The sequence below is a fragment of the Schistocerca americana genome, chromosome 3 (assembly GCF_021461395.2).
Source record: "Schistocerca americana isolate TAMUIC-IGC-003095 chromosome 3, iqSchAmer2.1, whole genome shotgun sequence".
NCBI lineage: Eukaryota > Metazoa > Arthropoda > Insecta > Orthoptera > Acrididae > Schistocerca > Schistocerca americana.
Genome location: NC_060121.1, coordinates 946,822,689 through 946,845,127, shown reverse-complemented (window position 1 = coordinate 946,845,127; position 22,439 = coordinate 946,822,689). Strand labels below are relative to the sequence as shown.

At 41.6% G+C, this 22,439-nt stretch overlaps 1 protein-coding gene across 1 annotated transcript in view; it reads left to right on the top strand.

Annotated features, from left to right (window-relative positions):
• The window catches only part of LOC124605114 (platelet binding protein GspB-like), a 298,012-nt gene that overhangs the window by 102,094 nt on the left and 173,479 nt on the right, over positions 1-22,439 (top strand). Inside the window, exons 13-16 of the mRNA XM_047136572.1 lie at positions 1,743-1,854; positions 2,566-2,729; positions 8,669-8,781; positions 18,702-18,846. Coding sequence (XP_046992528.1) covers positions 1,743-1,854; positions 2,566-2,729; positions 8,669-8,781; positions 18,702-18,846 — 534 coding nt within the window. The remainder of the gene's footprint in view (positions 1-1,742; positions 1,855-2,565; positions 2,730-8,668; positions 8,782-18,701; positions 18,847-22,439) is intronic.

Below are 22,439 nucleotides of genomic sequence, written 5' to 3'. Positions count from 1 at the left end.
TATGAGAAGGAAAGTTGATGATCACCATATAGTGGAGATGCTGAGTCACAGATAGGCCATCAAAAAGACTCACAATTATAGCTTTCAGCAATTAAGGCTGTCATCAACAATAGACACACACATGCACACATACTCACGCAAATGCAACTCACACACACGGCTGCAGTCTCGGGCAACTAAAGCCACAATGTAAGCAGCAGCACCAGTGCATGATGGGAGTGGTGACTGGGTGGGGGTAAGGAGGATGCTGGGGCAGGTATAGTGTGGTAGGGGTGGCAAACAGTGAAGTGCTGCAAGTTAGATGGAGGGCAGGGGAGAGGGGGGGGGGGGGAGTAGTGGAAAAGGAGAGAAATAAAAAGACTGGGTGTGGTGGTGGAGTGACAGCTGTGCAGTGCTGGACTGGGAACAGGGAAGGGCTCAGTGGGTGAGGACAGTGACTAATGAAGGTTGAGGCCAGGAGGGTCACGGGAACATAGGATGCATTGCAGGGAAAGTTACCACCTGCGCAATTCAGAAACGCTTGTGTTGGTGGGGAGGATCCATATAGCACAGGCTGTGAAGCAGTCATCGAAATGAAGGATATCATGTTTGGCAGAGTGTTTAGCAACAGTTGTTTCTTCGGCACAGTTTGTCAGTGGCCATTCCAGTGGACAGACTGCTTGTTGGTCATCATGCCCTCATAGAATGCAGCACAATGGTTGCAGCTTAGTTTGTAGACCACATGACTGATTTCACAGGTAGCCCTGCCTTTGATGGGATAGGTGATGTTAGTGACCGGACTGGAGTAGGTGGTAGTGGGAGGATATATGGGCCAGGTCTTGTGTCTAGGTCTATACAGGGCCATGAGCCATGAGGTAGACCTAGATCCAAGACCTGTCTCGTACACCCTCCCAGTACCTCCTACTACAGTTTGGTCACTAACATCACCTAACCCATCAAAAGCAGGGCTACTTGTGAAACTAGTCATGTCTACAAGCTAAGCTGCAACCATTGTGCTGCATGACATCCAACAAGCCGTCTGTCTGCTGGAATGGCGACTGACAAACTGTGCTCAAGAAACAAGTGGACCACCCTGTTGTTAAACACGCTGCCAAACATGATGATGTCCTTCATTTCGATGACTGATTCACAGCCTGTGCCATATGGAGCCTTCCCACCAACACAAGCTTTTCTGAATTGTGCAGGTGGGAACTTTTCCTGCAATATATCCTGTGTTCCGTAACCCTCCTGGCCTCAACCTTCACTAGTCACTGTCCTCTCCCACTGAGCTCCTTCCCTGTTCCCAGTCCAGCACTACGCAGCCGTCACTCCACCACCTCACCCAGCCTTTTTACTTCCCACCTTTCCTGCTATTGCCCCGCCCCTCCTCTCTCTGCCTCTCCCCTGCCCTCCGTTTAACCTGCAGCAATTCACTGTCTGCCACCCCCACCATACTATCCCCCCCCTCCCCCCTGCCCCAGCCTCCTCCTTACCCCCACCCAGTCGCCACTCCCATCATGCACTGCTGCTGCTGCTCGCTGTGTGGTTTGTTGCCTGAGACTGCAGTCGTGTGTGTGAGTTGCATTTGTGTGTGTGTGTGTGTGTGTGTGTGTGTGTGTGTTTTTGTCTTTTGTTATTGGCCAAAAGCTATAATTGTGTGAGTCTTTTTTTACGTGAGATTATTTCGGAATCTAATTTTCATGTGATGCTGCAATTGAATTTCCAAGATGATGAGGTAATTGCAACATTTGATGTATTTTCAGGTATGCAGGTGCAATTAACTATCTAATAAAGTTTCCAGCTGCATTCTACATGAGACCAAGCATTATTAAAATAACTCAAGCGATGTGGCTGCTTGATCATAAAGACTTTGAGGTGAGTCTGATATTTAATAAACTGTGTCATCACCTATGCATAAATAGCTTCTTGCCTTTCAAATTATTATAAGAAGAAATTATTTGCTGTCTCATAGTGTTGAGCTGTAGGTATGTGATGTATAAGATATTTGTGATCAGCAGTATTATTTTGCAGCAGCTGTGGATATGATTTCTAGCCACTAAAAAAGTTAACTAACTAACTTCAGTTAAAAATCAATAGACTTTTTATGCTTACATAAGCTGTAAAGCAGCTTAATAATATTAGCTATTTTTGAAAGAAAAGAAAACTGCTGCATTCCCTATTAATGTAAGCAGCTACTATTTATCTGGTATTGCTTGGTATTTGCTTGAGAACATCGATGATAGTCAAGTAATGTCATTCATCTAAACACTGAGAACAGCGGCCTGTTTGCATTTTGCAGTTCTGATAAAAAAAGTTTTAATTTTCTTTAGAATTTTACAGAGTTTTATATTCTCTTATCTTCTGTCTGCAGGTAGTTCGTTAACCAAATGATAGTGAGTAAACAAGTCGTAGTTCTCATGTACCAGTGATAACATTTGGACCACTGTTGAATGGAAAATATGAGGAAAGAATTAAACAAAGTTTCCACTGTTAATTAAAGAATGAAGTGAATGATACTGTACCTTTAGAAATTTGTGCTATCTTATAAAGTCAGCTGTGGTGTAGCAAAGTTATGCTTGTTTCCAGGAAGCACTTCGAATGCTGCTGGATCCCATGATCAGACCTATAGATCTGGAACAGTGGCAGCATCGTGCCATTGCACTTGCATTTCTCAAGCAAGGGAAAGCGGACCTTGCTTTGGACTACATAGTGTGTCGGAATGTCCCACTAGACACATTTGAAGATATAAAGTATGTATAAATATACTATATCCTAGTATGTAATAACAGTATGAAACTTTTTCCTTTTTTGTATTTGGCAATATTCAGTAATTTCCACATTATTTTTATCAGTGTGCTACTATCAGATTGACACCTTGAGAATTAAGTCACTTACATGCTTTGTGGATGATGACCACTATAATCATTGAGATGAGACAGCAAAGTGCTGTGTTCTTTGTATACAATTGTGCATGTGTATGCATGCACATGCTCATTATATATCCTTGTTGTACTGGAGGACTTACACTAGTAGAGTTTTCCTCTTAATATTGTATTTGTGAATATCGATGTTGTTTTCATTCTCGAAAGGATTGTTGACACCAAATCTTATCATATCATATGCATATTGCATACCTTTTTGTATTCCCAGCTACTACTTATAACTACAAATTTGTACCTCATAAGTATAAATGATTTCCTCTTTGGCAATTAATGTTTTTACCTAAGTGCAAAGTTGCAACATTATATAAACTTCAGTGAATTAAAAGATACAAAATTTATTGAGACATTATTTTAATGTCCCTGAAATTGGCAACTATTCTTTCTGGAAAAGTTGTTGTATCTGTTCACTTTAACTGATGTGTAATATTACTGTTACATGTTATTTTTGCTTAAATTTTACCCTGAGAAACTTCAACCTTAGTTACAGTTACCTATTTCATATATACTGATCAGCCAGAACATAATGACCACCTACCTACTATCGATATAAATCCATCCAGGCGATAGCAGTGCCACCAGGCGAGGAATGACTGCTAGTCAGAAACGGGAACAATGCACGTAGTATCAGGGAGTGTGCTGTCTTTGTGTAGAATGAGGAAGGTGCGTGGTCTATCTGAGATTGACCAAAGGCAGATTGTGATGACCTGAAGGCTTGGCACAAGCATTTTGGACTGCTTGACTTGCGGGGTGTTTGAGGAGTGCTTTGATGAGTGTCTTCAGCATGTGACGAAATCAAGGTGAAACCACGTCCAGACATCATGGCGTTGGGCGACTGCTCCTCATTATGTGCCACATGTTGTAGGCTGGGCAGACTGGTAAAACAGGACAGGTGGCAAACTATGGCGGAACTAAATGAAACTTTAATGCTGGGCTGTGTCTAAACACAAATTGCACCAAACACTCCTAATGATGGCCCTCCACTGCCAACGATCTACCCATGTGCCAATGTTAACACCATGACATCTGCAACTGTGACTGAAACGGGCACTGATCATTGGCACTAGATATTGGTGTACTGGCAGAGCATTGCATGGTCTGATGAGTCCCGATACCTTCATCACCGTGCTGATGGGAGGGCAGGAATCCGCCATCTTTCTGGGGAACAGCTTGTTAATACCATCTACTGTGAGAGTAAATGTGCTGGCAGCAACTCCTTTATGCTCTGGGGAACATTCACGTAGGCACCCATGGGTCCAGTGGTGCTCGTGCAAGGCACTGTGATGGCCAAGGGTGTTGTACATTGGTTGCAGACCACGTAAACTCCTTCATGAACACTCATGTTTCCCAATAGCAGTGGTATTTTTCAGTAAGATAATGTGCCATGTCACAAGACTAGCACTGTGACAGATTGGTTCGAGGAACACAATGGCATGTTCAAATTTCTGTGCTGGCCTCTCAACTTGCCAGATCTTTGAACGTGTTCTGGGTGATTAGTGTATCAATTTTGATAATAGTACATTTTTCAGATTGCATAACAGAATCCCTTGTCTTTTCTAATTTTAAAATTATAACATTTGGAAAACTATTTAAAGGGCTTCTCAAAAACATCACTTAAATATTTGTCATTTCTTCACTTTGTGTAATTGTTCCAAATTTAACAGATATATTTTACGCGCAGCAAGAATGGGAATGGTTCTGTTGTCAAATGTTCTGGAACACCCTTTTCAATTTCTCCCCACACAATGAAATATTTGAATTATTAAACAAGTATATTACACATCTGTTTTTCGAATCATCATTGGTTTTTAACTTTTCTGACAGTAAATTATGATACTTCTCTCATATTGCAAGTGCACATGACAAAAGTCATAATGGAAATATTTTTATACAAGGCTAGAGCACACCTTTTTTAGTGGAAAAGGCATCGAATAGCAGACTGCTGCATGGAGAAGAGTGATACGTAGCTACCGTATTTTCTCGAATGTAAGCCGCATTCGAATCTAAACCGCACCTGAAAAATGAGACTCGAAATAAAGGAAAAAAATTTTTCCCGAATCTAAGCCACACCTGAAATTTGAGACTCGAAGTTCAAGTGGAGAGAAAAGTTTTAGGCCGCACCTCCAAATTGAAACAAAGTTGGTCCATTGTAATATGAGACACAATTTAGGTCGAATGAATGACGATACAGCCACAGTAGTTTGGTTCGAGAGGTAAGCTTAGCAGTTACGCTTTACCAGGTAGCCATTGCTAAGTGTCGGTCCGTATTTATACGGGTACCCTTGCTTTTTCACGTGCTTCTTCTGGTTTGAATTGATTGCTTATTTTTCTTTGATCTGATAAGTTCCGTTCTCTTTGTTATAGGTGTTTACGTCTCTCTAAGCTGAAGATGCATTACTGTACTGTGTCATGCATTGTTTGTCGCATTCTGATAATGAGTGTTTATGGCATGTCGTCGCTCGCGGCAAGGCTTGCTTTTGTGCGTGCTACCGCCGCTTACAATAAAAATAAAAATAAAAATGAGAGGAATCGTCTCATTAGCGAAATAATGGCAAGAGACTGCTATTTGTTGTTACTTACACTGCTGCTTTCTTTGATAATGATCAACAAGAACCGAATAATAGACTGCGTATGATAGAAGATGTTCTGAACGAGAGTTTAGCGAAAATTTTTCTCCGTTTGAAAATCTTTGCAGACGCCTCTTTAGTACATTACATTCTGTACAGAAATTAGAGTCATCTTAGGTTTAAAAATCTAGTCAATTGCCGTGCTTCAATTCTGACTGTATCACTATTACGCATAAGAATAATACGATTATATAAACATGACATGATATGTATATTCTTCCGCGTTTGCTGTTGTCTCACTCTAGTTTCGTAGTTTATTAGGCAGACATAATTTAAATGAGATAGCAGCAAACATGAAAGAATACGTGACAAAATGTTTATATTCGTATTATTCTTATGGTGAAGAGAATACTGCATGTGATTCACAATTCATAAAAGTTCCTATTGGCAACCATCTCTTCTCACAGGTAGGAAAAAATTCAGAACGTAGAGTTGGCCATATTGACACACAAATTCCTAACAGCCTTGCCAGTCGGATTTTCGTAGTACATTGAAAAGCTGCAATATTCGAAGATGAACAATACGGAATTTGTATTTACTTCGATGGTGAATGTATGAAAATGCAGTGGTCGAAACTCGGGGCGGAGGAAACAAAGCTCGTCTTCCACCTTTTTTTTTTATTTACCACAGAGGTTTTGGCGCCAGTATTTATCTTTGTGCCTGCAAAGCATACCTGTGTAGCGCTAGATATATTCGACGGCAGAAGTTAGTTGTGGCGGCACCTACCAACATTTTTCAGAACTTCCGCTTACTTTGCACTCGATTCTAAGCCGCAGGTGGTATTTTGGATTACAAAAACCGGAAAAAAAAGTGCGGCTTAGATTCGAGTAAATACGGTAATCTTTCAAAGATCTCTCTAAAAGTGACACACACACACACACACACACACACACACATACACACACATACTAAGCTCCTTGCATCTTTAATTGAAATTTATATTGAAGGTCATTCAATTCAACAGTGACAATACACATCACACTTCCAGTACTCCTCATACCTATATGTTTAGTCTTCCATTTCATGTTATTCACTGAAATTTATGACTTCTTATATACTCTGTAACAAGGATAATGGAATGTAGTCTAATTAAGTCGGGTGATGCTGAGGGAATTAGATTAGGAAATGAGGCACTTAAAGTAGTAAAGGAGTTTTGCTATTTGGGGAGCAAAATAACTGATGAAGTAGAGAGGATATAAAATGTAGGCTGGCAATGGCAAGGAAAGCGTTTCTGAAGAAGAGAAATTTGTTAACATTGAGTATTGATTTAAGTGTCAGGAAGTCATTTGTGAAAGTATTCGTATGGAGTGTAGCCATGTATGGAAGTGAAACATGGACGATAAATAGTTTCGACAAGAAGAGAATAGAAGCTTTTGAAATGTGGTGCTACAGAAGAATGCTGAAGATTAGATGGGTAGATCACATAACTAATGAGGAGGTATTGAATAGGATTGGGGAGAAGAGAAGTTTGTGGCACAACTTGACCAGAAGAAGGGATCGGTTGGTAGGACATGTTCTGAGGCATCAAGGGATCACCAATTTAGTATTGGAGGGCAGCGTGGAGGGTAAAAATTGTAGAGGGAGACCAAGAGATGAATACACTAAGCAGATTCAGGAGGATGTAGGTTGCAGTAGATACTGGGAGATGAAAAAGCTTGCACAGGATAGAGTAGCATGGAGAGCTGCATCAAACCAGTCTCAGGACGTAAGACCACAACAACAACATATACTCTGTGTGCAAATGTACAGTTCATAGCAGACGGTACATTGTATCAATATTTCCTACTGCAGTTGTATATTGAGGGAGGACAAAAATGAATGTCTATATACCTCTGTATTCCCAATAATCTTTTCTTCTGCTCTCATGATTGTCTTCTTTGTTCCAAAGATTCACATGAAAGTTCCCTCAGCATTTTTGTTACAACTTTGAATGGCGATACCAATATGTTACAATCCTAGCTGTGTGTCCCTGAATGAAATGCCTTGAGACAAAACACACAGTTTCTAATTGTACTACTTATTGTGTTACACTTTTAATATAAGATCATACCTGTTAATGAGTAGATTATGTCAGCTTTTTAAATTTAGTCATTAGTTATGCAAAACATTGAAAATCAAATTTTTGTGTACCCTGGAAGCTATTAGATAGGAGAACTGCAAATGGGTGTGAGTACCATGTCCTGTGTTTGAGGATGATCGTTTAGTAATATAAATTCATCAAGACAGTCACAAATTGGAAAATCCAGGATTGAATGTAACAACATTATGAGAAGGAAAGTTGCTACACACCATATAGCGGAGACGCTACTCAGCATCTCCACTATATGGTGAGTAGCAACTTTCCTTCTCATCATATTGTTACTATCACAAATTTGCAAAGATACACCATATGATTGTTCTTTGGCAGTCAATTATGTCTTACAGTGTATATTGCCTCTCAGGAGTCTGGGGAAACCGAATCTACCTGTACACCTGCATCTATTGTGTGCAAGGTGTCATGTATGAATAAAGCCACCAAACACCACACAGTTTTAATCTGCCAGGAAGTTTCATATCAGCGCACACTCCGCTGCAGAGTGAAAATCTCATTCTGGAAGCACGTGTTTTGTCTCTTGTCATCATATTTTTCCATACGCACCTAAACAATAATTCTAAATATCACAACAGTTATGCAAACAATTTGTTTAAAGGCAAGACTGCCCTTAACACGGCTGGTTGAACACTGCACTTGTTTATTAGGCACAATTCTATCAGATATTCAAATTGACTTGCCTAGTCAGTTACAGGGGACCAACAGTTTAACCAAGTTCTGAACCATGGTGCAGTTACATTTTTCAAATTGGCATATCACTGTCAGTGGTGAGAAAAACAATAAGAACAGAGACATTTCTTGAATTGTTTGAAGACTGAAACAAACTGTGGATGTTTAAGCTGACCCATACTGTTTTATCAGCGTAAGCCATACACGTTGTTTTCTCTGCGTAAGCCACACACATTTTATGTATAGTGCAATAAATATTATATTTAAAAAATTAGACAATACTTTTTCAGTATTCTTTCTTATTTAAATATAGGCTTTGTTAGAGGAAAACACACTGGTAAATGTTATTAATTTTATTTCAGATTAAAAATCTCAATTTTAATTGAAAATAAGAAAGTTTTGGAGGCTTACGAATGCCAGAGCATGTACTCAATTGGAGAAAGCAACCAAGAGTTGATGGAGTTTTTTCTTCGTGGTAATGTGTTAATATTTACTCTTTGTTTTACTCTTTCTGCATGCATTATAAGAATATTTCAGATAGTTCATAACAAAATTGCACAAATAATAAATTATCCTGCTACACTGAAGTTATCTGCCTAGTAATAAACAAAGCCCTCATTTTGAAGGTTGATTTGAATACACATTGTTGTCATACTGGAGGTGTGTTCTTGCTTTCCTCTGCTTTTGAACTGACTTAATCAGCCAATTACAGGATTGTGTACAGTTTAATGTGAACTCTAAACCACAGTGCAACATACATTTCATGCATTAGTTACTGAAAGAGGCTATACAGGACAGAAAAGGAAAGTCCTTTGACCAACTGGAAGCTGAACCTCAGACCTTTCGATAGCACTTTATTTTGCTTAATTTAAATTATTTTTGTACAAACTTGTTTACGTTGTAGTATTACGAAGCTGAACCCTGGCAAGCTGTTGAAGGTTGTTATTTTACTCAGTGAAAACTGTGCGTGTTTCCTTCGCTTGTTTTAAATTACATGTAAGACACACTAAAGAGCCAGAGGAACTGGTACACCTGCCTAATATCCTGTAGGGCCCCCACAAACGTGCAGAAGTGCTGCAACACGATGTGGCGTGGACTCGACTCGTATCTGAAGAAGTGCTGGAGGGAACGGACACCATGAATCCTGAAGGGCTTTCCGTAAATCTGTAGTAGTACAAGGGGGCAGAGATCTTTCCTGAACAGCACATTGCGAGGCGTCCCAGATATGCTGAGTAATGTTCATGTCTGAGGGGTTTGGTGGCCAACAGAAGTGTTTAAACACTATCGTGTGGGGCGTTGCATTGTCCTGCTAGATTTGCCCATCTCCGTCAGAATGCACAATGGACATGAATGGATGCGGTGATCAGACAGGATGCTTACGTATGTGTCACCTGTCAGAGTCGTATTTAGATGTATCAGGGGTCCCATGCCCCTCCAACTGCGCATGCCCCACACCATTACAGAGCCTCCACCAGCTTGACCAATCCACTGCTGACATGCAGGGTCCATGGATTCATGAGGTTGCCTCCATGCCCATACATGCCCATCCGCTCAATACAGTTTGAAACGATACTCGTCCGACCAGGCAGCATGTTTCCAGTCATCATCAGTCCAATGTCAGTGTTGATGGGACCAGGCGAGGCAGAAAGCTTTGTGTCGTGGAGTAATCAAGGGCATACGAGCGGGCTTTTGACTCCGAAAGTCCATATCGATGATGTTCAGTTGAATGGTTCACATGCTTGTGGATGGCCCAGCATTGAAATCTGCAGCAATTTGTGGAAGGGTTGCGCTTCTGTCATGTTGAACTACTCTCTGCACTCTTCATTGGACCCGTTCTTGCAGGAACTTTTTCCGGCTCTAGCGATGTCGGAGATTTGATGTTTTACTGGATTCCTGGTATTCACGGTTTACTCGTGAAATGATAGTATAGGAAAATCCCCACTTCGTGGCTGATTCGGAGATGGAGTGTTCCATCACTTGTGCGCCATCTATAACACCACATTCAAACTCACTTAAGTCTTGATCACCTGCCTTTGTAGCAGCAGTAACTGATCTAACAACTGTGCCAGACACTTGTTGTCTTATATAGGCATTGCCAACCACAGTGCAGTATTCTGCCTGATTACATGTCTCTGTGTTTGAATACGCATGCCGATTCCAGTTCCTTTGGTGCTTCAGTATATTACAGTGTAACTGCATTGCCGCAAGATGGAGTAATGTAAGCATTTAATCAGAATCTGCAGCCGTTAGACTTGGAACTTCGGTCCTCGGCTACTCTGTCAGGTTAATGTACAAGAGTAGGACTATATACCAAGAACACCCTGTTACAAATGCCTCATCTTTAGAGATTGTTTTCTATGATATCTGTAAAGGAACCTATATTGGCATCTTTGGAAGTGTTTTGAGTTGCCCCTTCTTCCTCCTCCTCCCTTTCTTTCTTTTTTTCTTTCTTTTTCTGTCTCATTATATCTCAAGGGTTGCAGCTAGGGCAAATTGTCAATTCTTGCCCATTCGAGGTGCACCAATGATAAGTTGTGAATCTGCTAGATATATTTCAGACCTGGTGTATCTAGTACCATGAAAACATACATGTTTTGTGGTAGAGATGGATGTACAAAAGGCAATAGTGGCAGGAAAAATGATATTAAAGACATTGACAGACAGTAAGCAAAATTATTCTCTCTAATAGCCAAGTTGCAGAATTGATTTAAAGTGCTTCTAGCTCTTCTCCCAACCACCAACACCTATTTTGCCCATTTCTATGTAATTCCCATTTCCTTTGCGTCACTCCTGCCGCAATATACCCCTGCTCCTTCTTTCTGCACCAGTTTAGAAAAGCATCCCTTTCCCTGGCTAAAACCCTGTCCCACATCCTGTTTCTCAACTGCTGCATAAACCTTGGAGTCCCCCCAAACAGCCTAGCTGTGAAGATTCCTTTATCTGGATCCACCCTTCTTTTCACAATGACCTATATCTTTTCAGATTCCGCCAATCCCTGGCCCTCACAAAAGTGGTACTGCAAAAATACATCTCCATGGCACAGGCATCTCAGTACTACCTCTCCTCCCTCCACAGGATTATTCTACTCTGCAATCCCTACTCTACACATCACATCTCCGAAATTGAATCCCTTGCTCTCCAGCACCTGGAGGGGCATTCCAGACACCACCTCCATAAATTACCCTACCTGCTGACACCCTACTGCCACCTCAGGGCACCACTATCCAATCCCTATCATACCCAAAGTGTTCTTGTCTACCCCTCATAGCAGCTAAACCCTGCCTAGCTGACCTTTTCAATTTGCCACATCCCCCAAAACTCCCTACTAACCCTCCACCAAAACCAGAGTCAAAACATTCCCGTAACACTGTCGTTATCCTTTCCTCCAAAACCCTCAGCTCCGCAGAAGTTTCAGCCCTATCTGAAGGCCTCACCTTTAGCCCTACACCCAAATTTAACTAGCTGGATTTTAAAGACCTCCTCTCCTTCTCCCAATCCATGCAATGGAAGCATCGCCAATCCATCCTTCCAACCAAAACCACCCTTATTCCAACACTGAACCCGCCTTTGTACCACCATCCACTTGTGTTGCCCCCCTCCACACACACACACACACACACACACACACACACACACACACACACACACACACACGCACACCCATTGGTCACCTTCCAGGAATTCCTTATCTCCAACTTAACCTCACCATCCTTCCCCATGTCCCTTCCTCACCCCCTTTCAGTAGAAGAAATAACAGCCATACACAACCCCAAAACAAATCCAGACCTAATCATTGTACCTGCAGACAAAGGTTCCACCACTAAAACTTTGCCGCTGTAGTCCCATCCCAGAAGTCCAATTCAAACTTCAATCCCTGCTTAAAGCCTTAAGCCCTTCCCAAAACATCTCCCGTAAGTCCATTTTCCTCCTCACCCCTAAGACACCCTGCACACCCACCTTATTCATGCTCCCCAAAATCCACAAACCCAACAATCCTGGACACCCCTCTGTGGCGGTTAGTGTGCCCCCACTGAAAGAATTTCGGCACTTGTTGACCAACACCTCCAACCAATTGGCCATAATCTAGCTTCCCACATCAAAGATACCAACCATCTCTCCATCATCCGCACCCTACTCATCACTGTTGATGCCACCTCCGTACACACCAACATCCCTGAGGCCCATGGCCTTACTGCTATTGAACACTACCTTTCCCAATGTCCTTCAGACTCCAAAGCCACTACCTCATTCCTCATACACTTTACTAACTTTATCCTAACCCACAACTACTTCTCATTTGCAGAGAGGTATATAAACAAAACTGCGGCACAGCCATGAACACCTGCATGGCACCTTCCTATGCCAACCTTTTAATGTGTCATCTAGAGGGAGACCTTCCTAGCCTCCCAAAACACCAAACCCCTAGTCTGGTTCAGGTTCCTTGATGATATCCATGATCTCGACTCAAGACCCTATATCTTCGTTCCTTCACAATTTCAACACTTTCTCTCCCACTGGCTTCTTGTGGTCCTCCTCACACCAGTGTGCCACCTTCCTAAATGTTGACCACCTCCTCTCTGATGGCTCCATATGCACCTCTGTCCACATTAAACCTGACAGCCACCAACAGTACCTGCATTTTGACAGGTGTCATTCCTTTCACACCAAAAAATCCCTGCGATATAGACTGGCTACCCGGGGACGGCGTGTCTGCAGTGACAAAAACTCACTTGCTCCATATACTGAAGGTCTCACTAAGGTCTTGACAGACAGGCACTATCACCTAGACATAGTCCGCAACTAGATCTCCTATGCTGTTTCCCTCGCAACCCCAAGCCTCTCACCATTCCCAAAAACCAGCCACAAAAATGTGTCCCTACGTCACCCAGTACCACTCCGGACTTCAACAACTCAACCACATCCTTTGCCGGGGCTTTGATTACCTGTCTTTGTGCCCTGAAAGGAGGCACATCCAATCTGAGATACTTCCCATCCTCCTAAAGTAATGTTCCGTCACCCACCCAACCTCCACAACCTCTTAGTCCATCCCTATGCCACTCCCAATCCCAACTTCTTGCCACAAGGATTATCCCCCTGTTGAAGACCCAGGTGCAAAACCTGCCCAATCCACCCACCTAGCATTTCGTACTTTAGTCCTGTCACAGGTTTACCCTACCTCATCAGGGGCCGTGTCACATTGAAAGGAGCCATGCCATTTACAAGCTCTTCTGCAATTATTGCACAGCTTTTTATATTGGTAAGAATACCAACCAGCTGTCCACCAAGATGAACGGCCACTGCCAAAGTAAACCACCCTGAGGCACAACATGCAGCTGAACATAACACACTTCATTTCAATGGCTGCTTCACTACCCAAGCCATTTGACTACTTTTCTCCATCACCAGCTTTTCTGAACTGCGCAGATGGGAGTTATCCATACAACACTTTCTCTGCTCCTGTAATTAGCCTGGCCTCGACCTACAGTAACATACTGTCCCCACACCCTCCACCAAACAGTTTCCCCCCCGATGTCCTATCATCTCCTCCCCATTCTCTTCTCCCACCCTGCTTATTTGCAACCCTCTGCCGACACATTAGCCCATATTTCCCCACTCCTCTCCTTTTTTGCTCATCTTTTCCCACCTCTCTGCCCCACAACGCTTCATCTGTTGAAGACTAATCTCTGCGCACCCCACCAGACAGTGTTTGTTTCTCTTCCCACACATACACTATGTGGAGGACACGTTGTAGTTGGAATCGGTGTGATGGAAAGTCTATTAACAAAACATTCTTGGTAGAGTTGCTGTTGGGGAAACATCTTGTACACCAGGTGATTCAGAAGAGCGGTTCAGGGAACCTGCATTACTGGCCACTGTGGTAATGTAGTCTAGCAACTGTCCTGTTCCATTATTCTTTAACACAGGATGTGACCATATGGTCTTCACTGAATGTTTGAACATGGGTGCAGGCTAATGTAATAGTTTGGAAGAACATGTACAGTAGAACCTCAATTAACTGTCTCTTTTGCTACTAGCAGGTAGTTCGAACGCAAAAAACCTCAGATAATCAGAGGAGAACGAAACAGGTCATTTACAGAACTCAAAACTATGTAAAAAATAAAAATTAAGTAAAAAAAATTCTAATAAATAGAAAAGAAACCAGAAAATTTTAGGCACTCAGAATGTGTTTTAAAAAGTGTAAAAGTGTTTTGTTTAAATTTCCTAAACCTTGACTTTGCGGCTGCATCAGGCTGCTTCTTTCCCCGTTATATGTCCATAGCTGTAATGGTTGGCAGCTGTTCCAAATATTTGAGGGAACACCTCTGCTGCAGAGTGGCTGATCTTTTTCTCTTCTTCTTTTTCATGATCTTATTCCTGTTGATCGACATAGTACGGTTGCAATACAAGATCGATGATCTGATCATAACAATGTTCTTAGTTGGTAACAGCAGCGACGTCATTTACCTTTCACTGTTCCTCTAAATCAGCATGCTGGATATCATTCTGAAGAGTTCATAAATCATTGACTAAATCTTCAGTGTCTGACTCATTAGTTTCTGGACATTCGTTCTCTTGGTTTAGGCTAGGACAAACCTTCTTTCATGATTTTTGTAGAGTGGTTTTCTTAAGTTCTGCAAAATACTAACGCGAATACTTTACAGACGAATGGAAAAACTGATAGAAGCCGACATTGGAGAAGATTGGTTTGGATTCTGTAGAAATGTTGGAACACGTGAAGCAATACTGACCCTACGACTTATCTTAGAAGAAAGATTAAGGAAAGGCAAACCTACGTTTCTAGCATTTGTAGACTTAGAGAAAGCTTTTGACAATGTTGATTGGGATACTCTCTTTTAAATTCTGAAGGTGGCAGGGGTAAAATACAGGGAGTAAAAGGCTATTTACAATTTGTACAGAAAGCAGATGGCAGTTATAAGAGTCAAGGGGTATGAAAGGGAAGAAGTGGTTGGGAAGGGAGTGAGACAGGGTTGTAGCCTCTCCCCGATGTTATTCAATCTGTATATTGAGCAAGCAGTAAAGGAAACAAAAGAAAAACTTGGTGTAGGTATTAAAATCCATAGAGAAGAAATAAAAACTTTGAGGTTCGCCAATGACATTGTAATTCTGTCAGACACAGCAAAGGACTTGGAAGAGCAGTTGAACGGAATGGACAGTGTCTTGAAAGGAGGATATAAGATGAACATCAACAAAAGCAAAATGAGGATAATGGAATGTAGTCGAATTAAATCGGGTGATGCTGAGGGAATTAGATTAGGAAATGAGACGCTTAAAGTAGTAAAGGAGTTTTGCTATTTGGGGAGCAAAATAACTGATGATGGTCGAAGTAGAGAGGATATAAAATGTAGACTGGCAATGGCAAGGAAAGCGTTTCTGAAGAAGAAAAATTTGATAACATCGAGTACAGATTTAAATGTCAGGAAGTCGTTTCTGAAAGTATTTCTATGGAGTGTAGCCATGTATGGAAGTGAAATGTGGACGATAAATAGTTTAGACATGAAGAGAATAGAAGCTTTCGAAATGTGGTGCTACAGAAGAATGCTGAAGATTAGATGGGTAGATAACATAACTAATGATCAGGTAGTGAATAGAATTGGGGAGAAGAGGAGCTTGTGGCACAACTTGACTAGAAGAAGGGATCAGTTGGTAGGACATGTTTTGGGGCATCGAGGGATCACAAATTTAGTATTGGAGGGCAGCATGGAGGGTAAAAATCGTAGAGGGGGACCAAGAGATGAATACACTAAGCAGATTCAGAAGGATGTAGGCTGCAGTAGGTACTGGGAGATGAAGAAGCTTGCACAGGATAGAGTAGCATGGAGAGTTGCATCAAACCAGTCCCATGGCTGAAGATCACAACAACAACAACAACAACATTTCTTAAGTTCTTCCCAAGTGTGAGGAACTGTGAATTACTTCTTTCATGTTTAGGATTTTCAGTGAATCAAAAAGATCACAACCCTCTTCTGTTTTCTCTATTGAAATGCTGACATTTCTCCTCCTGTAATGCCCTTATATCCACTCAGTAACACCCTGGGCTACTGGCTGAATTATTGTAGCCGTGTAGAAAGGGGGGTGGGGAGTAAAAAAAATAGTTTTTATGTCAGTTTGAAGTTTAGACTTGAGAGGCTTGGGTTGGAGCATTGTCTGGCATTACATTTGCGTGGTGTGGTAGGTTTTTGATTTCAAGTATTTCTTAACAGCTAGAACAAATGCATCAAAAAACCATTCTTGAAATAAATTACTATTCATCACAGAACATTTTCAAGCTTTGTAATAGACAGGAAGTGCCAATGTGTTTGGTTTTGAAGGCTCTTTGTCTTGTTAGATTTGCTGATTACAAACAACAGCAATTTATGGTAATGACTTGGGTTGCTGTCTATGAGGCAAGATTATTTTGTTTTGAGATAGCTTCTTATAGTTCTGCCCCATTTCATTGATGTTGTATAACTGACCAGCCCCTAGTGTAATTTTTTGAGACTATGTTCCCAAATTTTCCAAAAACTGCTTACCTGCATTACCATCAGCAGAAAGTTTTTCACCTGAAATAGCAACTTGCCTAATGCAAGTGATGATGCCAACCTTCACTTGCTTTGAATACATCTCCCCCCCCCCTCCCCCCCCACCCCCACCCACCCGGAAGGAAGATTTTGGTACAGCTGAAAAGGTTTCTCTTGTATGATAACGCCTGAAAGTGGGGTTCCCTTATGTCTTTCCTGAAGAAAATAAAGTTCACACAGTGTCATCCAATAACTCAGGTTTTTTCTTCTTTTTTCAGTGCTTTTCTAGTTGCCTTTTTTCAAGGCTTTTCTAGTTTTTAAAACTTTTTCACTATCTACAGTTATTGAAAAAGCTTAAAGATCTTAGCAACTGACACAGCTTTATCAAGTCTTTGGAGAACGCTTAGTTTCTGTTCAGTTGTGTACTCAACAAGTTTCCTTTACTGTTTTATAGCCATTTTTAGACTTTCAGAATCCCTTAAACTTCTTAATCACAACTTTATAAACTTTATAAAACTATGCAGCAACTTCAAAGTTAAAAGGAGTGTAGTATTATACTCAAAAACTGCACAGATAAACAGAAGGTTAATGGGTACAGTAAAGTAAACAGTCTAGCAGTACAGTAGTCTGTTAACTAAGCATGCATGAGAAGTATGTCTCAGACGGACATCTTGCCATGGCAGCAGTAAAACCGATTGATAACAACAGCACACTGTTTGGCGCGGAGTGCAGACAAATGGTCGGATACATGATCAGATAATCTGAGAAGTTGCTTAATCAAATGTTGGGTAATGGAGGTTCTACTGTAATGGTTTTCAGTGGTCCTTAGTCTTTCTTGACATAAAAGTTACGTTAAAATTGTAACAAAATCAATTTAGATGTCCATTATCATCCAGTGATGTGGGCTGTGTTCCCAGCTGGGAATTGAATCTTCATGATAAGCCAGGATTGAAATAAATATTACCTGCTTCCACTGTTGTATTATCTCAGTTTTAGCAGTCAGTTATGGCCTTTTTTGTCTTGAAGAATGGTTTAAAATTCCTTTCTCACTTTCAAAACTTGTCTCCATCAAGCCTCAGATGGTTCAGACTGTTTTGGATGCTGAAGATTGCTGTTTATTTTATACAACCCATGTAGTTGCAATAGGTTAAACTGAGAAAGGTCATGATGGCCAGTCTTCGTTTTTGATATTCACCTGGCTCTGTGCTTCTGCATGGGTGCAGCAATTACATGGCACCTGGAGAATGACAGAAGCCACAAGTTCTGTGGAAGAGCTATAGTGATTTGCGTTTTATATTGGTTATAGCTCACTTCAGATAACAGGTTAAGGGGGGCTCTCAGTGAGATTGATGGATTCACGAACATCAAAAGAAACAACATTTAAATTAAAATCACAAAATTAATAACTTAACAGGCACTAAAAAGAAATGTGGAGGCATTGCATTCAATGAAAAACTGGAAGTAAATGAACACCAACTGGCAGTCTTGTATATGCATTGAATAAAATGTTGCAGTTAAAGTAATAAACAGCTGAGGCGAAAACAATTATTTTTTACATTTTAATAAATTTGGAGGTAAGGTTCCCCATGTAAAGAAAATCATGCAATTTTTTTAAAGTAGTAAGTTCATGGTAGCATTAACTCATTAAACCATTCCATCTAAAATATTTTGTCTAATCAACATTGATGTTGATTCAGGTCCTATTTGTATAAGCAACCTTTCTAAATAGGTAAATTATTTTTGCAATCCCCATCCATTTTTTATTTATGTTTACATTATGAGAATTTCTTACTGTACTCGCAGTATTAACTTCTGTAAGTAAAGATAATCATCTTGGCAACTTTAAATAAATATACTTACACTCTTTATTTTACAGAGTTACACCGAGCTGAGCTCATGGATCAGATATTTTACCTAACATTAACACCTATGGAGGAGAAGTGCTTTTTCCAGTTTCTGGACAAGTCCTTAGTTCATGGAGGTGGTGGAACCAAGTTAATATACTACTTGCAGCAATGCAGGTATGTCAGTCTTCTTTTTGCATATACTGCAGATGACACATTTGATCAATAAGACAAGAAATGTCATCAGTGAGTCCTGTGGTGTAGCTGCTGTATTATGTGTGGATCTTACAGAGCTTGTTATCAACAATGTAGAAAAAGAGAGATTGCTACTTAATGTAAAGAAGACACGTCAAGTTGCAGACAAGCACAATTAAAACACTTACATAAAGCTTTCGGCCATACCCTTCATCAGTAAAAGAGAAGACGCACTATTCACAAACACTGTTCACGCACACATGACTGCCAACTCCAGCATCTCAAGCCAGAATGCAGCTATCGCATGGGATGCAAGCAGCAGTCTGAAGGGGTTGGGGAAGGGGAAGGCATAGTAGTGTATGGATGGGAAGAGAGACGTGCACTGTCTGGTTGAGTATGCAGGTACTAGACTGCCAACAGGTGCAGCATCAGGAGGTTGTGAGGTGGGGAAAAAGGAGCAAAAAAGGAGCAAAATAGGAGAGGAACAGGGAGAGATGGGCGGATGTATTGGCAGAGGGCTGCAAATAAACAGAGTGGGAGAGGAGAATGGGAAGGCGATGGTAGGACGTTGAGGGTGGAAACTGTTGGATGGAGTGTTTGGGGTCAGTATGTTACTATTGGTTGTGGCCAGGATAATTACGGGAGTGGAGAATGTATTGTAAGGATAAGTTCTGTCTGCACAGTTCAGAAAAACTGTTAGTGGAGAGAAGGATACAAATGGCTCGGGTAGTGAAGCAGCCATTGAAATCAAGTGTGTTATGTTCAGCTCTGTGTTGTGCCACAGGGTGGTCTGCTTTGCTCTCGGCCACTGTTTGTTGGTGGCTGTTCATCCTGGTGGACAGCTGTTCGTTGATAGTCATACCATTATAAAAGACTGTGCAGTGATTGCAGCAGAGCTGGCAAATGACACCTGATGAAACATGTTTACAGCAGGTGTCATTTAACATCTCTACTGCAATCATTGCTTTGATCCCCACATCCCTGCCCCGAGACCTCCTGATGTTGCGCCTGTTGGGAGTCTAGTAGTTCCTGCACACTCGATCAGACAGTCTCTCTCTCTCTCTCTCTCTCTCTCTCTCTCTCTCTTTTTCCCCCACCCCACACCTTACACTACTATCCCTTCTCCTTCCCCACTCCCTCCAGATTGCTGCTCGTATCCCATGCGATAGTTGCATTCCAGCCCAAGATGCTGGAGTTGGCGGTCATGTGCGCATGAGATTTGATTGCTTTTGTGTATGAATTGTGTGTGATGAAGGCTGTGACTGAAAGCTTTATGTAAGTAGCTTTTAATTGTGGCAGTCTGCAACTTGACGTGCCTTCTTTATGGTAAGTAGCAATCTGTCTTTTCCTACATTGTTGATATTCCTGACTGGAATTTCCTGAGCTTGTTGTTTATGTAGCATGCTTCTTGTTGGAGTGTCACGAGGCGTACCAAAAGACATTAGACAGGCATGTGCTGGGAACTACATCAGTTCCTCTAGAAATAGAGAGACAATGTTCCAGGGAACAAGTTTCAACAAGTGTTTATTCTGGCCAGCCTAGTGGCTGTATTGATGGGATGTGAGCTTGCTCCTTTGTTGATTGTCAGCTTCTTTCTGTAACAGTGGGTGACTTATGTGGTACTGAAATGGTTGTACAGTCACTGGTGTGGGGGCCCTTAGCATGTGCCAGTGTGTTGTCAATGCTTAGTCACTGCTGGAACTCAGCTGCAGCTTCTGGCTGGGTAGACAGAAAAAGTAGTTGAGCAAGCTGCAACGTTTTGGCTAAGAATCTACACATAGGTGTGTAATGGGTGATAGGTGTCTGTAAATGTAAACAGAACTCGTAAGCCTTTAAAGTGTGAATTAGAGCAGGAGATTTGAATTTGCATTACCTGCGTTCGAAGTGTCTCAGTAGTTAGTTGTTGATTGCCCATGTGGTTGTCGGATGTAATTCAGTTTCATATCAAGTTATAAAATGATGTACATAACACAGCATTAGTTAGCGTGTTACCTTTTGATATTTCTTACTCATAAACTCGTTCAACTTGTCTATAAGATTTCATATACAATGTTACATACAGATAAGCACTTCCAGTAAACAATGAAGTATACTGACAGAGGTGATATTTTCACAGTGCACTTTCCTCCTGCTATTCTCTTTCCTCTCCCTTGGAGAACACGTCTTGTGTATTTTTGGCAATGTATTCTGTAGTTACTGTGGTCTGACATTGGAACTATCCTTCATGTTTTTTTCTTCATTCTTCATCTTGTTCTGCATTTCCCAGCTTGCCCGTCATCTCGACTGGTCCATTCTCTCTGACATTTACTCGAGCGAAGCGACCATTTACCATGCAGTATCTGTTTGCTGATTCCTATGCTATCTATGTGCAAACCCAATTGGCAGCTTTCCGAGGCTGACTGGAAAGTTTAATCTTCCCTGGTGACCTGTGACGAACATCATTTCCCCAGTTGTTATGAACATTAATCCTTACTGCCGGAGAATGTTCCATACCTCATACTACTTCTTTAACGTGCCAAGTCCCGATCCCCTGGTGCACAGAGGTGCGTTGCATGATGTTTCGCAAGAGGAGTCATGCTCTCCACATTTTTAACCATCGTCCTACTCTGGTGAAATGTACTCGTTATGAACAGTTGCATGCACAATGTCGTCACATTCTTCAGGATAGATTTCATGTACTAGTTCTTTTAACAGTTTCACTCCAACTTCCATTGAGTGGGGCAACATCTGTTGTTTCTCTGGGACCAAGATCTATTCTGCAATTTCTAACCTGCCTGTAGCAGATGATGTCTATGCTCAACACCTTGGGTCACTATTTAGCAGAGGTTTTGAACTCCACCCACTATCACACCACCTTCCTCCCTCAGAAATGAGTGGGATATACTTCTCAGAATCATGAATGCTACAGTGCTGCAGTGCTGCCTTTACTATGTGAGGGAGCTTGGCTATGCTCTCACCTCAACCTGATCCCCACCCCTCTGCAGTAAGTACTTTTTTCTTCATAAATACAGTCGCATTTGAGCTGATGACGCATTTCCCAGATGATGTTGTGAAGCCACTGTCATACCCATATCTAAGCCCAGTAACGAAAAACACCTTCCTTCTAGCTACGCTTCATTTCCCTCACCATCTGTCTTTGTAAGGTGATGGAACGTATGATTCATGGCTTGCTGGTAGCTTGCTGGTAAGGTGCCTCGATCTCGGAATTTTCTAACCACTGCACAATGTGGTTTTCATGCATGCCATTCTGCAGTTAACCATCTCATCACTTTGTCAACCTATGTCATGAATGCTTTTCTGCAGAAATATGAGACTGTGGCCATGTTTTTTTGATTTGGAGAAAGAGTATGACATCTGCTGGAGGACTAGTGTCACCTGTACACTCTACACGTGGGGCTTCTGAGGCCATCTGCCCCATTTCCTTCAGGAATTTTTCAGACACAGAGTTTTCAAGGTAGATGTGGGTTCAGCTTTGTCAGACACCCTTATCCAGGAAAATGGGGTGCCTCAAGGCTCTGTTCTGAGCATCGTCCTCTTTGCTATAGCCATTAACCCTATTATGAGCTGTCTCCCGC